The 16,807-nt window shown below is 38.4% G+C and overlaps 1 protein-coding gene across 3 annotated transcripts; it reads right to left on the reverse strand.

Moving 5' to 3' along the window:
• Positions 1 to 755: 755 nt before the first annotated feature.
• Positions 756 to 16,570, reverse strand: LOC129426669 (uncharacterized). Of its 3 annotated transcripts, XM_073861952.1 has the most exons (7): positions 16,491 to 16,570; positions 14,819 to 14,955; positions 10,756 to 10,779; positions 6,123 to 6,619; positions 4,250 to 4,733; positions 1,362 to 1,514; positions 762 to 1,145 (listed from the first exon to the last, which is right to left on the reverse strand). In XM_073861952.1, the coding sequence occupies exons 4-7, from the start codon at positions 6,617 to 6,619 to the stop codon at positions 984 to 986; spliced, it is 1,296 nt and encodes a 431-aa protein (XP_073718053.1). In that variant the 5' UTR covers positions 10,756 to 10,779; positions 14,819 to 14,955; positions 16,491 to 16,570; the 3' UTR covers positions 762 to 983. The 3 variants fall into 3 exon arrangements, 2 of the variants coding, with proteins under 2 accessions (XP_073718053.1, XP_073718054.1); XM_073861953.1 differs by lacking the exon at positions 10,756 to 10,779; XR_012365919.1 differs by lacking the exons at positions 10,756 to 10,779; positions 14,819 to 14,955; positions 16,491 to 16,570 and having other exon boundaries at positions 756 to 1,145; positions 6,123 to 8,365.
• Positions 16,571 to 16,807: the final 237 nt, after the last annotated feature.

Here is a 16,807-nt window from a genome sequence, read left to right on the forward strand (position 1 = left end):
ACCAATACTTAAACTTAAACTACATATACATTATTAAAGGGACACTCCACTTTTTTGGAAAATAGGCTCATTTTCCAGCTCCCCTAGAGTTACACATTTCAGTTTTACAGTTTTGAAAATCATTCAGCTGATCTCTAAGTCTGGTGCTAGCAATTTTAGCATAGCTTAGTATAATCCATTGAATCTGATTAGACCATTAGCATCATGCAAAAAAATAACCAAACAGTTTTGATATTTTCCCTATTTAAAACTTAACTCTCTTGTAGTTAGGAACTATACTCTCATTCTGGCGTAATAATCAAGGACTTTGGTGCTCTATAATGACTGCAGGAGGCGCAATGATATTACGCAGTGCCCAAAAATAGTCCTCAGCTATTGAAAGTTACCAAGGGGAGTATTTTCGGGTGCTGCGTAATATCACCACGCCTGCTGCAGACATGATACAGCAGCAAAGTCATTGATTATTACGGCAGATTGAGAGTATAGTCCTAGCCATATCTGTCTAGAAAGTAGCAACTTTTCATTTTCCGTGGTTCTTAGTACATGATGTATCTACAAAAGAGTCAGGTTTTAAATAAGAACAATATCGAAACTCTTTGGTCATTTTTAAGTGCAATGCTAATGATCTAATCATATTTAATGGATTATGCTAAGCTATGCTAAAAGTGTTACAGCCAGACCTGGAGATCGGCAGAATGGATTCCAAAACGGTAAAACTCAAATGTTTAACCCTAGAAGAGCTGGAAAATGAGCAAATTAAAAAAACAATTGTCCCTTTAAAGTAATCCATGTGTCTCCAATGGTTAACCACATTTTTAAGCAGAAACACTAAATCCGTGTCTACTAAAGAATTAATTACAATATCTTCAACAAAATCCTAACCCAATTTAATTTTTTTTAAAAATCAATATTTTCATTCTTTCATAACATTAACGCAGATGCTCAAAAATTATAAAAATACTTAGAGAAAGCCTGGATAATATTCATGAAATGGTTTTGAAAAGAAAAGTACTTTGTACCTGCAACATGTACAAAAATTTTACAAAACTTACAGAACAGGTCTTAAAGAAGGCAGAAGAGTCATCCTCTAAAATGACTGGCAGTCCACGAAGGCAAAGGGACCTAACATCTGTTGGTTCAGTGGTCTGGAAGATATTGCAGATATTTTTCAAAACAGTTTGGTTAGGATATAGACAAAAATATTAAATTAAGAATTTTATGCAGAAGAGAAAAATAAAGGAAAATACAAAGTAGAAAAAAATGCATGAACAAGAAAACGATACAAAGAAGAAATAAGAAGAAACGGGTGGAATGACAACAGTTAAGAGAAGGGGTAGATTAATTTTGACAAATAAATTCACCTTTGTTTGGCGTAAAAGCTCAGACAAAAGCTGACCGGCAAGGCCTTTCTTCTTCCTGAAGATATCCATTAGCTTTGGAGAGAAACGGTCAAGAGCATCAAAGAAGCTCTCTCTGAGATTTTTCCCCACAACTCTGCTGAACTCGTCATAAACCTGAAATAAAAAAAATATGGCAAAACATATTTGGCCATGGTTAACACAAAATGAAAAGTGTGACAGTCAGCCCCGCCGCTGCCATAACGCGCATCACGCGCTGTGTGTAGGGCACCAGGTGCTGATAGGGCACCAAAAATAAGCCTAATGAAAAAAAATTATAATGCTGATAGAATTTCATTAGCCTATAGAAATATTATCAGGCAATTTCTATCCATGTATATGTTACAAAAAAGGGGGAAACGACATAATTTAATTGCTCTAGTATAGAAAGTATCCCCCCCAGCCTTTGATGGTCCGTGACGGTTGATCGCGCGGGCGCCTGAAGAAGTTTGACAGAGGCCGTTTCTCAATCCGAAGTCTGCAGCCTCCAGAGGTCGCATTTCTAGGCTGGATACGTCATCAAAACTTTCTTATTTCGTAATATAAACGCTTATTAAGCTGACTAATATTCTTAGTTAATCGTAAATAGTTGTAATATGCTTATGACTTGATAATGTAATGTTCAGTTAACTGAAATAAACCAGGCTTGATGACGTATGCAGCCTGCATATGCGACCTTGCGCAGGCTGCAGCCTTCGGATTGAGAAACGGCCAGTCAGTAGGCAACTTTTAAAAATGGCCCCGAAAAGACAGCAGGAGTCAGGATCGGAAAAAAGAAAAAACTGCGGGATGATGCGCGTGCATCACTTGCAGGTAAGTCCATCATGTTTAATCAATCCTAATAAGGGAAATGTGCATGGGCTGCAGCTGCTGCTAATCGGAATGCGCCTCGAATGCGCCTCGAACTTGCTGTGCTGACATCAATGTTAGCAAACTATGTTGTTATAATTTATAACTTTAGTGCAAGTTAAATTGAGATTTTACTGTAAAACATTACCTATGCATATGCATTTTACAAATGCCAGCTGTTACTTTCTTTACTACGTTTCTTTAGATATTGAGCAGTAGTTTATTTTGTGGTTTATTTTGATGTGACGGTGGTTAATACTTTCTCAGTAAAAGTTAACGTTAGCAGTCAGTGCACATGGTAGGCTAACAATTCCTGACTGTTAAATATATATAAATATAAAATGTCATCATGTATGTATGATATGAAGCAAACGTGACACTTAGTTCTCTAAATCTTTGTTTTATTTAAGAATATTGGGTATTCTTGTTTACTTATTGATATTTATTTAACCACTTACCTGTCACTCCACTCTTTTGAGTGGGGGGTGAAAAGTTGATGTGCAGCTTCAAATTAATATAACTTTGGCATAATATTGGTCTTGTTTTAAAGAAGACAATGTAAGGGTTTTCACTGATGTTTCTGGAGGTGAAAATATTTAACAGAAAAATTGTTATAGCCGTTTAAATTTATTATAATAATTAAAAATAATGCAATAACATATTAATTTGATAAATAAAATTATAAAAATGAAAATATTTCACAAAAGTTATGATGTAAACATGAGGCCATATGTCTCAAGCAGTTGTGGTCCAAATTTTAAGTTAAAATCACAAAAAATGAGGTTTGTGTAACACTTTTAGTGGTTTTACCAACAACGGCCACTAGATGTCAACGGTTTGCTGCATTCTCTTGTCACAAATTAATAAAATACTGTCACTGCATTATTATAACTGCTAAAACGTTTTGAAATATGATAACTACATTCTTAGAGCTTTCCAATGATATATAGTTTGTCAACATTTTTGAAGATTTATAATATGATATTAGCATTATGAATATATAAAATTATTATGCATTCCTATGGGGGGTGGGGTCATGTAACTAAAAACTGTCACTACATTATTTCTATCATCAGATGACCTTGAAATATGAAAACTACACTCTTAGAGCTTTCCAAAGATATATAGTTTGTCAAGATTTTTAGGTTTAGGATAGGGTATTAGTGTTATAAATACGTAAAAACAATGTGGGCCCGCTTGAGGGCCCGTGACCTTTTAGAAAATGACTCACACTATGTCAATATTTTCCCAAAATGATGATGACAAATGAAAACTACACTCTTAGAGCTTTCCATTGATATACAGTTTGTCATGATTGGATAAGAATTCATATGCAAAACACTGAAGTAATGGTAGGCATCCCACCAGTGGGACAATGACATTTAGCAGGACATAAATGTTTTGAAGCACACTCTCTTCATAAAGTAATCAATTACTCTGCCTACATAATTTATTTTATAAAACACTGCTGAAATATGTATTCTAGAGGCTTAGACCTTTCCAAAAATATATAGTTTGTCATGATTTAATATACATTTACATCCAAAATATTGAAGTAAACCTAGGTGTTCCTGTACAGGAACAGTGACAGTTAAGTGGTTAATGTAATTTATTTAAAGTGACATTGTACCAAAAACATGTCTAGATTATTTTTATAATTTTTTTATTTTGTTATCCTATTTAAGTTTGTTAACTTTTTTCTATTGCTATTCTATAAAAGTTTGCACGTTCAAATTAGTGTGTGTTGGCTAAAACTGTGAAGATTTTACTTTCTGCTTTTAAGTTATATGTTTGTAAAAAGTTAAACTGGCAAAAACAAACGTTTTTTTTCTCAGGGTCGGGGTGGGGGGCATTATAAAGGAATTATGCTTAGGGCACCAAAATGGCTAGCAGCGGCACTGGTGACAGTGCTGACCAAACCCAAATGGTCCTAAATATTGTTTGTCATGTATACATTGTTGTGTATTCAAAACTAGACTTTAAAGAAACTAAAACAATCGTACCTGACTTTCTGTAAAAAGAGCTGGCCATCGAATAATCATGTGGCTGATGCGAGGCTTGTCGTTAACAACTTCTTTTCTGCGAAGAGCAAATGTTGTGTCCATGTGTTTCTTGACAAGTACTCTATTTGGCTTTGCCTTCTTCATTTCATTGACAAGGACTTCACGTACTCCTTCTAGATTTTGGTCATCCATTCCTTCTGGATTTTCAGGCAAGAAATTTATTTCCCCTTTCCTTGGTTTCTTTATGTCTTTGTTGGGAGGGTTGCCAATTGTAGTGTCCCTTCCCCTTTTACCAGCGTTGACAGTGACTTCAATTCGACCCTGCTGGCGCATTTTGTTTCTGTAATTACCCATTTTGAATTTTAAGCTATTTTTCCATCCTTCCCAACCAGAGGATGAGCCTGTCTCTTTAAGACATGGGTGGGTTTGTATCAAGGCTTTGGCGACAGCTTCAAATTCTTCTTTTGTTGGATATGCTTTAACCCTTGTGTGGTGTTCGGGTCTGTGGGACCCGTTTTTAATGTTTACTAAAAGAAAAATTATGCAATTAATTGTTGTTTCAACCTCAGATTCATTGGCCTTGGCTCATTTTCTATAAAGAACATAAAAATAAACAACTTTATAATGACTGTACACTGTACACCCCCCTACACATTTATATTACATATGTGGTGTTCGGGTCCACTGGACCCGGGGGTAATAAGAGAGTGAAAATTGAATGTGCTATGTAAATTTACTCTGTTTTTCTCCTATCTGGGACTCCTGTGAGTGCATGAGTGTGTTTGTATATATGTCTGTACATATGTGATGGATGCATGTCAGAGTTTTGTCGTTCTGCACTTGCTGTAACAGCGCAAGGATACATCATTATATATCAAGCATGAACACTTTGTCTGCCCCCACTGTCCCAAAAACTTTACCTTTTGTCTAAAAGGAACAATTCTACATTTTACCATTATATCCCTTACAAAAAATAACCATGGTTGTATTATAGTAAAAGTGTAGTAATCATGGTAAATTGGTGTATTGATTACCATTCCTGGCCTGAACACATGAGTTTACCACAAAACCTATGGTGTGTGTGTGTGTGTGTGTGTGTGTGTGTGTGTGTGTGTGTGTGTGTGTGTGTGTGTGTGTGTGTGTGTGTGTGTGTGTGTGTGTGTGTGTGTGTGTGTGTGTTTGTGTGTGTATGAGTGTGTGAGAAAGAGTGAGAAATAGAGAAAGTAAAATTTCATATCTAAGCATTTTCATAATTTTAGGTTGTAGCCAAAAGCAACACATTGTACTGCAGTGTGTGTGGAGATAAGATGGACAGGAAGACACAGTATACGTCTATAAAATGCAAGAAATGCATATGCAACACAACTACACGGTAAAAATATGCTTCTTATGTGTTGTGTAGGCTGACATGAACAGGTTATGTGTTCAGTGTAGATCATGTGTTATAATACCGCATCTTTTCAGATGAGGCTTGTGCTGTGTAGACGGACACAAATGTCTACAATTTCAAACTAAGTTCAAATAATTAAATATCAAAGTGATGAAAAACTTATTTGAGATGAAAAAGTGATGAAAATACGTATTTTATATAAACATCTGTGGGAGAATAGAATTTTCTTCTCTTATTTCATATTTTTACAAAAACGAATGGCACTTTAATCTATAAATAGTCCTGTACCAGTGGTAAATGACAAATATTAACCATAAATTATGTCTATATTACTTGCAATAAGGCTAAAGTAATCATCTGTAAACAGTTATACATAAATTTGTATAACTGCATTGGTTTAAGATACGAATAATACAGTGGGTCCACTAGACCCACAAACATTGTCTAAGTAACAGAAATATGAACACCACACGAGGGTTAAACTTGTATATGTTCTCAGCAAGTTTCTCCAGAATATCATGTTTCATCTCTTTCGGGACTTTAAGATTTGTTTCATCCCTCATATAGAGTAGGTTGCCTTGACGGAGTCGATACTCGACATCCACTGAAAATTTTGGAATGCTATATGGATCTGGCCACTGACAACTTCTATCCTGAGAACATACGGAGAGGATTTCTGTGTCTGCCTGGCTGCTTGTTTCAGTAATATCATTTTGTGCAGATACTGTTGTAAGCTCAATTATTGGAATGATTTTGATGGTTGGCTTGTCTGGAAGCTCAGAAAGATCAGTAAGATTGCACAGTTCATTGTTAAATTCAGGATCTTGGTACTGTAAAGAGAAGCTGTAGTTTGCTGGGAGAGTGCATCTGAGCCACTCAATCAAATCTTCAAGTCTGTCAGGCCTTGGTGTCATAATCATTTTTCTTATATCTACCTCAGACACAATAACTCTCATGGTTAGCTTCTGTTGCACATTCATCTAGAGAACAATAAAGACATTTTTAGCAGTTAACATATCGTCTTAGAGTCACCATAAGTTCTCCTTGCACCTTGTATGCTGATAATGGGAGTACATCATTCAGCTCTGAAATCCTAACTACACACATTGAGGTCACATCGCAGCAGAGAAGTTGGTATGATCTCAAGTGCTCACAGTACCAGGCTGTCATTTTGTGACAAACAAATAAAATTTCTGTGTTAGCAAGAACAATCTTATCAATCTGGACAAATTCAGGGAGACCTGAGCATGACCCAGAACAGAGAATCATGCCTGGATGATACTTAATTCCATCTAAACAGACAGACGATGCATCAAGAACAGATCCAGACTGATCCAGAATGTTCTGAGTGATTACACTCTGAACATTCATGGGGAAAGAGGCAAGCAAAATTGGGGTGACCTTTGAAATCTCAACTGATGGTTTGAAAAATGAACTACAATCAAGATGGTAACTGACTGCTTTCTGGTGTTTGGTTGCAAGTGTCATTGCAACATTTTTGAAATTCTGTACATTGCGAATGGACCTTTTAAAGAACTTGTGCTTCCCCTCGAAGCGCATTGTCCAAACATCACATAGGGGCCCAAATTTCCTCATTAGCTCAGGGTAATGTTCTAAATAATGGTGTTTGGGCTTTAAACGAAATGTAGGAAATGTTAACTGCAGCAGCTGTCTGTGCTCTGCTATTTTACATTTCAGGAAATGCAGTGTCTCTTCGGTATGCTCTGGTGCTAAAACCAGATCAGTGATATCTTTCAGAAGCATGAGAATTTCCCAAGTGTTGTCACCCTCAGGTACATAACTACCAATGAGAAAAGGAAGAAGTCGTATGAGACACATGTTCTCATGGGCATTTCCACCAATGGTCCCTTTGGTGGAAAAACCCTTTCCAATCCCTTGTGGTCTGTCTGTTTTGTCAGCAAATGTGTAATTAAAGTACTTGATGGCATGATTTAATACATCCAGAGTAAAATATTTCTTGCCTATCAGGTCTTTAAGACAGAGGGACAACTCAATTGGAACAATGCCTTCTAACACATCATGCATGATGTCAGGAGGGTACCCACTGACCACATGAAAGTGATCAAGACTCTCAGTTAGTGGACAGGCACCTTTCACACCATAAGTTAGACTCAATTCTGGGTGCTCTATCACTTCCTGCACCTGCCTATCATGGGTCTCTTTGTCTCTGAGTTTAAAGAAACCAGAACTAACCTCTTTCTGCTGAGCGTCACCACTGCTTGCCAAACAGAATCTGCAGAATTTTTCAACAGAAAAGCTCTCCAGAAATCCTGCAAGCGAGTGGGCACCAAGATAATCAGCAGCAACAAATAATGCAGTTCCTTGCACAGTTTTACCAAGTTTATCCAGGTAAACACCATTTTGCTCCAACATCTTTAGATCATAAAGAAGAGGTTGCAGAACTTTTGCATAACCACACTTTTTGACTGTTGATGTATTGCATAGTAAAGCAAGCTGAATTGAATTGAGGGTTGACCTATACTTTACAGGTATGTTGGCAATGACACAGCACACAGCACACATTTTGTGTTTGAGCTTTGATGTACCAAGTGGATTGGCAATTTCAAAGTCATCTATGTAAAGGCCCAAAGCAATCGTGAATTAATCTCTCGCAAGAAAAGAGTTTTCTCTAAAGTACTGCCCATCTACATATGATCTGTATTCCTGCTTCACATGGACCCTTTCTGACATTGCTTTGTTTAACACATCAGGGCTGCGTTTCCCGATAACGTTCTCCCTTAGCGCGCTACGAAGACTCTTAAGTTAAACCTTAACTACAGGTTTACCTTTTCTAGGCGTGTTTCCCGAACTGTACCTTAGCGGGTTTCTTAAGGTATACTTTCTTACGTACGACGTTACCAGGTGCTGTCCATGGCGATGGTGCTGAATAGGTTGATGTCGATTGCTCGACAATCAATTGTTCACTTTATGTAAAAGGTACTTCGCTGCGTTATCAGAGAGCGGTGTTATTTATTAAAGAAACATTTCAGAAATAGTTCAAGTTACATTTATTAGGAATATCTGGTAAAAATATTTCAAATTGCAAACAACTAAATATAAACCTTGTATATTTTATTTTATATCAAACCCGTGCAAAACTCGCAACTTCATATCCAAAAGTATAATGCATAAACTGCTCCAATGCATCCATTATTCCTTCACTTTAAATGATAATTTATATTAGGGGTTAATAAATGCGTTGCACAGGGGAATAAGGTGGGTCGTGCAAGTCACCTGGCTAGGCATTACTCTAAAAATATATAAAAACCAAATTGTTGTTCATTAGTTCACGCGTTTATGTGCTTGGACACTGCGCAAGCAGCGCGTTTAAAATGCGGATAACGCTTAATGGACGCGTTTCTGGAGCCGCGCCTGTCTGTTTACCTTAAATATAACATAAAATATATATTATATGATATATAATTGTTGTATATGATTGTTTTAGGTTTTAGCTTTGATTAGTTTTAATGTGGAAAATGTGTTGACCTTATACAAGCAATAATCAAGTGGAGCATTTTCTTTTGAGTGTTTATAAAGAATTTGGCATGCAGCTGCCTCAAAGTTAGAAAACATTAAAAAACTTCGATGCAAAGTCGACTTAACATCAATAATAATATTTAGGAAAATCAACAATTATGATTTCGTGATGAATGTGCTCCCGGGGTCTGCGATTTTACTTTATTTGTTTTATTGCAGCTAAAATAGATTCGCCCTGCCATAGTTTCACCAACTCCTCCACCCAAACTCTTTTTAAATAGTTTCTTAAGCCTGTAATAGTTCGAATCTGATGTTCCTTTGGAAAAAATATAAAAAAATCTAACAACCATCAGTGTAATAATGTCTAATTATGTGAATATTTTAATCTTTAAATAAAAAAATGTCTAATTTAACACGGAGTGTAATTCAAATTTTTTTTACAGATATTTAGTTATTTAGACTGCAATCTACACAAGCTTTTATCACAGTGATGGCCCCTAGCGGAGTCAAGTGGGATAAGGTATAGCTAAGAGTGCTTCAGACCAACCTTCCGAACGAACGACTTACAGAAGTGATACGTAACTAAGAACGTTTCGGGAAACACGTATTAACGATAAGGTACAGCTTAAGGTACAACTTAAGAACGACGTAGAGCTAAGAAGGTTTCGGGGAACGCAGCCCAGATTTGTTAAGCAAGTTCTGTAGCATGGAAAGGATAGGAACATATGCAAGTGGTTTTTGCCCTTTCTCCACAACATATTCAATGGGATTTACCAGTGGAAATTCTCTGCGTACATAGGCTGCTCTTCTTTTAGCAGTACTTAGGGGACCATCTTTGTCCAAGAAATTCATAATGCTACTTTCTGACACAGCACTTGTAACCTCTTTTACAAACTTTTCATCCATGTCAGCATATTTACTTAACACAACCCTGACTTTGTTGTGCAAAAGTGGCTGTGACAGCTTATGAATTTGACAAAGCTGTTCTACAACTTCTTGCACAGAACTTTCTGGTATGTGTAAAACACTTTGCATCTTTAACAGAAGAGATGCCAAGTTGTGCTCAAGCTGATGTTCTAAATCAGGAAGGTTATCATAACTAGTTTCTTGACCCAGCTCTTCTAACTCTTCCAGATCATCAGCATGTGTCATTTGCTCTTCGGCAAGATCAATGTCAGAGCTTGTGAAATCATGACCAATGATTTCTGATTTGAATCTCTTCCAGCTCTGTTTCTTGTGTAACTTACTCCTGTGTGCTCTGAAAGTGGAGTACACACTGCTTTCAAAATTGCAGTCTTTGTAAGGGCACTTGACTTTATGATTTACTTTTAAATGTGCAGTGGACAGGTGAATTAAGTAATCAGACTCAGAACAATACTCTGCAAACCCACAGGAAAGACAGCTAAATTTAACTGGTGCATCACTTGGGAGCTGACAAGACAGTTTGGTGTGAATTTCGGATAAGTGCACTTTTAAGGCATTAAATGATTTAAATGTGCATTGACATTCCTGATGTAAACATGGAAATGGCTCATTTCTAGCATAACTACCGTGTTTTAGTCTATAATGTTTAAATAGCTGTGATCTTTTTTCACAGTTAAAAGAACAGTATTTACACCTCCAATGCATCTGTTCTTGCCACCTGAAACACAAAAGAAGTATTGTTATAGAATGTTCACTTATGTCTTCCCCAGCTAACAGAGAAAAGTTTGTTCTCTCAAAGAACATTCTCAAAAAATATTCCTTGACAGTTCCCAATGTCCCCAAAAACGTTCTGCCAATATAAGAACGTTTCTGGGTGGTCTGAACGTTAAAGGGTTGTTATATTTTACCATTTTTAAACGACAATCTCATGTTTTATGTACACCATGTTTTAAAACAACTGTTTTCTATATTGAGTTGTTTTGCTTGTTATGTAAATGATAGAGACACATTGCATTTTATTCTTTTAAAACTGGCATAAACATTATTTTTGAATGTTCTCTAAAATATTGTTGTAGAAACACAATTAGATGTTGATGTTTTGTTTCATTTTAAGTCACCATTATTCTTATAAGTGTTTGTTTTAGTTGGACTATTGACCGTTGATGTTACAATTGCTAGTTTTCCCCTTGTTGCATTAACTATGTCTGTATGTTTGTTAAAGTAATGTAAAGTTAGTGCAATTCTGTAGTGGTTTCTACATAATGGTAAAAATCATCATCTAATTAATTGTTTTACTGATCAAAATTTCTGTCAATAATGTTTATGAGATCCAGCACTTTCACAACAGTTTGTCATTAAGGAGTATTAGAAACTAAGGACAAAAATGAACTGCGGTATATTTGGGACATACAAACATCATGAATCAGAGTATGAATCTCAACCATAGTGACAATTAAATGATAAACTTGCTGGGTATCAAAGTACAAATCTAATGAAGGACTGCCAGCATCCACTGCGTTATGTGTCCTGATCACACTGTCGGGGCTTATTTCCCGATAACTACCGGCTGCCTCTACATTATCCCGCTTATTACACGGCTACTTGTCACATAAGAAAAAAACTGGACATGAATATGAATTTGAAACATTTTATTGGCATATTTGTTTTAAATTAACATTTTTATCCTTCCGCGAAACTTTGCACAGATGCATAAAATGATCGTAATACCTTATTAAGATCCTCTGCTTCATACTTGTCTGTCTCCATTTTTTTCTCTTTTAGCCATTCTTTGAGAAGTTTTAATGCCCATTCTGTATTTTTTTGTGTGTTGGTGCAGTTCTCTAAACTAAAAGATGACAAAGGCAGGGATTACAGAAACTTACAGGACTTTAATGATGATAGACAGCAAAACACGATGACAACGGTACATGCAGACGAGATCAGACAAAGAACAGGAACATGAGGGCAAACTATAAAGGGTGAGTGATAATGACAAACAGCTGTAACTAATGATGATAATTAACAAACACAGGTGAGACTAATAAAAGGTAACAAACACAAAGAGGAGTGATGAATAACAATGAAAACAAACTAAACAGAACTGAAACCCTGACAGTACGCCCCCTCCCGGTAGGCGCGACCTCGCGCCGTAGATGAACAACATATAGAGGCGAGTGGGAGGGAGCAACAAAAAAGAAAAGTGTCCAAAAAACTGTGATGAAAAGGTGAGGGAAGGTCTAGAGCAGGACCCAAAGACCAGACGAGACGAAGCCCCAGGGTGGAGACGCTGGCGGAGGGCGCCAGGGTGATGGAAGTCCTAGTCTCACCCTGGGGACAGACGACAGCGTGGACAACGAAGGGAGGATCCAGGGCGGGGCCACGCGAGCGGAGAACCCGGGGGAAGCCGAGGATCCGGAGGGACGGGGCGGGATGTAGGAGGATTCCGGAGCCATGAGGCGGAGCCAGAGCTAGGGAGTCCCGTGGTGACGTCTTCGGGAAGGAGGAGCCCAACGAGCCGGAAGGGTGGAGTGAGAGACACACAGGGAAACGAGGAAAACCCGGAGGTGAGGGCAGGACGACGACTGACCAGGGGCGGAACCAGAGGGGTGACCGAAGCCTGGTGACGTCGTAGTGGGGACGGGAGCTGACGGAGAGGAGGGAGGAGAGACCCGAAGCGAGGCCGCTGGTCCGACGAGCCGAGGCGACCTCTTGGTCTCAGGGAGCGGGGGAGGAGAACTGGAGAAACCCCCGAGACAGTGGGCAGAGATGCACACCTCGGCTCCGACGAACCAGCGCCGGTGACGCGCTGAGGATGAGCAGAGGTGTGACGCTGTGTCCGCTGACGTAGCTTCGGATTGGCTGGTGTGGGAAATCCAAAAGGGAAACCGGACGGGACCGGCAGCGCTGACCAACAGCGACTTACGAGGGGCGGGCTGGACGGAACCAGTGGTGACGATGAGGGGTGGGAAATGTCCAAAGCACAATCCGAGCAGATGTTAGAAACCCCAGGGACCGTTATTGGCTCACCCTCACCGGCGGGGAGATGGACGTCCTCCCTGACGTCATTAGCAGCTCCCGCGGCGGCACCCCGGAAACTCTGGTCACGCAACCTGGTCAGGGGGAACATCCGGGGTTTTGGCGACGCTGGGCTCCGAGGGTAGCTCTGGCTCGCAGGTCGCACTGCCGGGTTCTCCACCTGCGGTGGGCAGGAGTTCCGGTTAGGGTAAGATCCGTCTGGTCTCTGGGGGTGGCGATGGTCCGTTGGACCGTCCGAAGTGATCGGACGGTCTCCCTGCTCCAAACCGAGTGATTGTTTAAACGAAAAATCCATAAATAAAGCTAAAAACGAAACTGATTTTTTCGGAAAACAAAAAACTCTAACTTGAAACACGGAGGGGAACACTAACACGCCACAAACGTTTGGTCTGATCTTCTGTCACAGTTCTCTAAACTAAAAGATGACAAAGGCAGGGATTACAGAAACTTACAGGACTTTAATGACGATAGACAGCAAAACACGATGACAACGGTACATGCAGACGAGATCAGACAAAGAACAGGAACATGAGGGCAAACTATAAAGGGTGAGTGATAATGACAAACAGCTGTAACTAATGATGATAATTAACAAACACAGGTGAGACTAATAAAAGGTAACAAACACAAAGAGCAATGATGAATAACAATGAAAACAAACTAAACAGAACTGAAACCCTGACAGTTGGCTTCGTAGCTGTCATGCTCTATTTTGTCAAGTTCAGTCTCAGTAAGCTGTCTGTGTCTTGTCATGGTTGTCCAGTGTTTGTCACAAGATGGCGCCAAACAAACAGTAATCTTTATTAGTGCGGAGCGATTTTACTCGTAAAAGTAGTACCGGCTATGCGTTATTATTTTGGAGCGGTTATTATTCGAAAAGAACGAACCTGCAAATGTCTCAACTGACCAATCAGAATCAAGCATTCCAGAGAGCCGTGTAATAAGGATAAATAATGAACTTTTAACAATTTTCTTTGTCACCATGGTTGAGATTCATACTGTGATTCTTGATGTTTTGTGTCCCAAATATACAGGGATTAATTTTTGTCCACAGTTTATAAAAATCATTAATGACAAACTGCTGTGAGTTCTGGAGCTTATACATTATTGACAGAAAATAAACTTTTGATGAGTGAGTAAATCAATTAATTAGATGATGATCTTAACCATTATGTACCAACCACCAGAATTACACCAATAATGTTTGATTAACATAGCAAATGTGTTTATACACACACACAGTTAATGCAACAAGGAAAAAAACAATCATAACATCAAGTGTCAAGAGTCCAAATAAAACAAAGACCCCAATTCACCATAATGATGACTTAAAATGAAACAACACATCAACATTTAAACCTACTAAGTGAATTGTGTTTTTACAGCAATCTTTTTAGAGAACATTCAAAAATAATGTTTAACAGTTTTAAAATAATAAAATGCAATGTGTCTCTATCATTTACATACCAAGCAAAAAAGTCAATATAGAAAAGTTGTTTTAAACAATGTGTGAACATTAAAACATGACATTGACATAACGTTTAAAAATGTTTGAATATAACATTCCTTTAACGTTCAGACAACCCAGAAACATTCTTGGAACATCAAGAAAACTGGACACTTTCTAAGCTGGCAGAACGTTTTTGGGAACATTCTTGGAACATTTATCTGTTAGCTGGGACACTAGTTTTAATAAATTGACTTAACGTAAATTAACTCACCAGATTAAAATGGATGTCCTGTCGCGCTCTGTGCCCCACAAGACCACAGCATGCACATCGAACTCGAATGGGTACAATGGGACAGTGTCGGTAGCAAGCCAGTCAAAAAAAGTAAACCAACGAACGTAACGTAACACCTGAAAATACGAGATCTGTTAAAATATGTTTTTACCCAAAAAACACCTTTCGACGTCACAACAATAATACACAGACAAGAAAGACGCAGATCGCGTCGAACTCGCAAGGGTTAAACGAGACTGTGTAACTTTACTCGCCAAAGTGCTTAAAAATAGTTGCACGTTAAAATACCACCTGTCTGACTCGTGTTTTGTGCGCTCGGAAAACAGTTCTTGATCAATTAATATCCTAGCCTTACCCTAAATTACCAGTTTGATAAGAGGATATTACAGATAAGCAGGCGATGTCATGGCTATGCAGGTGTAGCAGCCGATTTCGTTCCCCTCGGAATGTCTGCGTTTACACTTGGCATTAACATGCGACCTGTATCCGGATGTTGTCCACATACACATTGAAAAGACAAGTGTAAACGCGTTTGTGTTCGGAATGTTATCCGATCTGTGTGTCCTGATGCAAAGGTAGTCGAGGACGCTTTGTGATCGGATCTCAGTGTAATGTAAACGCAAATACATTTATTCAATGTTGGTTTTATACAAAGTAAGTTACGTAAATGTGTTTGTAAATTACATTACTATACGCACTATAGAGGGAGACATGAACAGGAAATTTAGGAAATTGTTAGCTGTTTTAGTTAAATCATATTCCTAAATCATAAATCAAAAACGTATAACTTCAGGCAGACTTAAAAGTCGGGATGGTCACCCTAATGTTTCACACGGATTTTGTTGTTGATGAAAAGCATGTGGGTGAAAGTCAAGTTCAGGTAACGTTGGCTGAAACGTGCATCCTGGCGCGGACGTTGCAGATAAACAAAGATAAAGCCTTTAAAGCTAAAAAAAATAAAGCTTAAAATGTGAACATCACTGTTTTTGGGTTTGCTAGTTATTCTCTGCTGTTTGCTTCTCAGTAACACTGTACAATACTGGATTGCGTATACCGCGACAACCCTAAATTATGTGGCTAAAGACAGCTGTAATCTGATTGACAGCTATCCACCCAGCGCGCGTCTCCCTGAACGGGATCCGATCACACATCCAGATACAGAAGCCACATTTATGTGACAAATGTAAACGCGCCGTGTCCTGATATACGGATGATCGGATCTGCGTGAACGGATCACCGAGATTGCATGTTAATGCAAAATGTAAACGCAGCCTCTTTCTCTGTTCCCCCTCCAGTCGAAAAAGCGTGTCTGCGGACAGCGCATGCGCCGGTACCTAAGCGTATCTGCGTGTTTTTATTATTTATTTTTATGTTTTAGTATGCTATAAAATTTGTACAGAGTTTGTACAGACTAATACAGCTCACAACAATCTAAACTATAAAATAAATATTAAGAAAAAACAGCTGGGTGTACAAAAAGCAAGAAAGGGAACATACATTCCGAGGGGAACAGGATCGGCTGCTACACCTGTCTGGCGAAAAGCCTGTCATTTTAGGTGTTAAAGCAGGACCCGCGGGTATAAAAACGAAACATAATTAACATATGAGTTATAAAACACTGGTAACTGTGCAAAATAGACAAAATACTCACCAACAACTTAATGTAGCTGCGACCACAAAATGGCGTCGTCCAAACTCGCCAGCGATGGTGAAGTGGGGCGTGGTCAGTCGAAATCTTTATTTTTTGTAACACATTACACTTAAAGTTTTCACTACATTCAACTATGCCTGCTGGGGTAGTAGAATAGACTTACATTTTTAAAGTACAGCACTAAATCTTAAAACATTTAAGTATGTTGCAATTAAACTTTTTAACTAGAAGTTAACTCAGGGCTAACAGTGCAGAGAGTTGCATAATTGTGTCTCATTGCGTGACTGTGACTGCTAAAATACACTTGGAGAATAGAG

This window comes from Misgurnus anguillicaudatus, chromosome 23, assembly GCF_027580225.2.
Source record: "Misgurnus anguillicaudatus chromosome 23, ASM2758022v2, whole genome shotgun sequence".
NCBI lineage: Eukaryota > Metazoa > Chordata > Actinopteri > Cypriniformes > Cobitidae > Misgurnus > Misgurnus anguillicaudatus.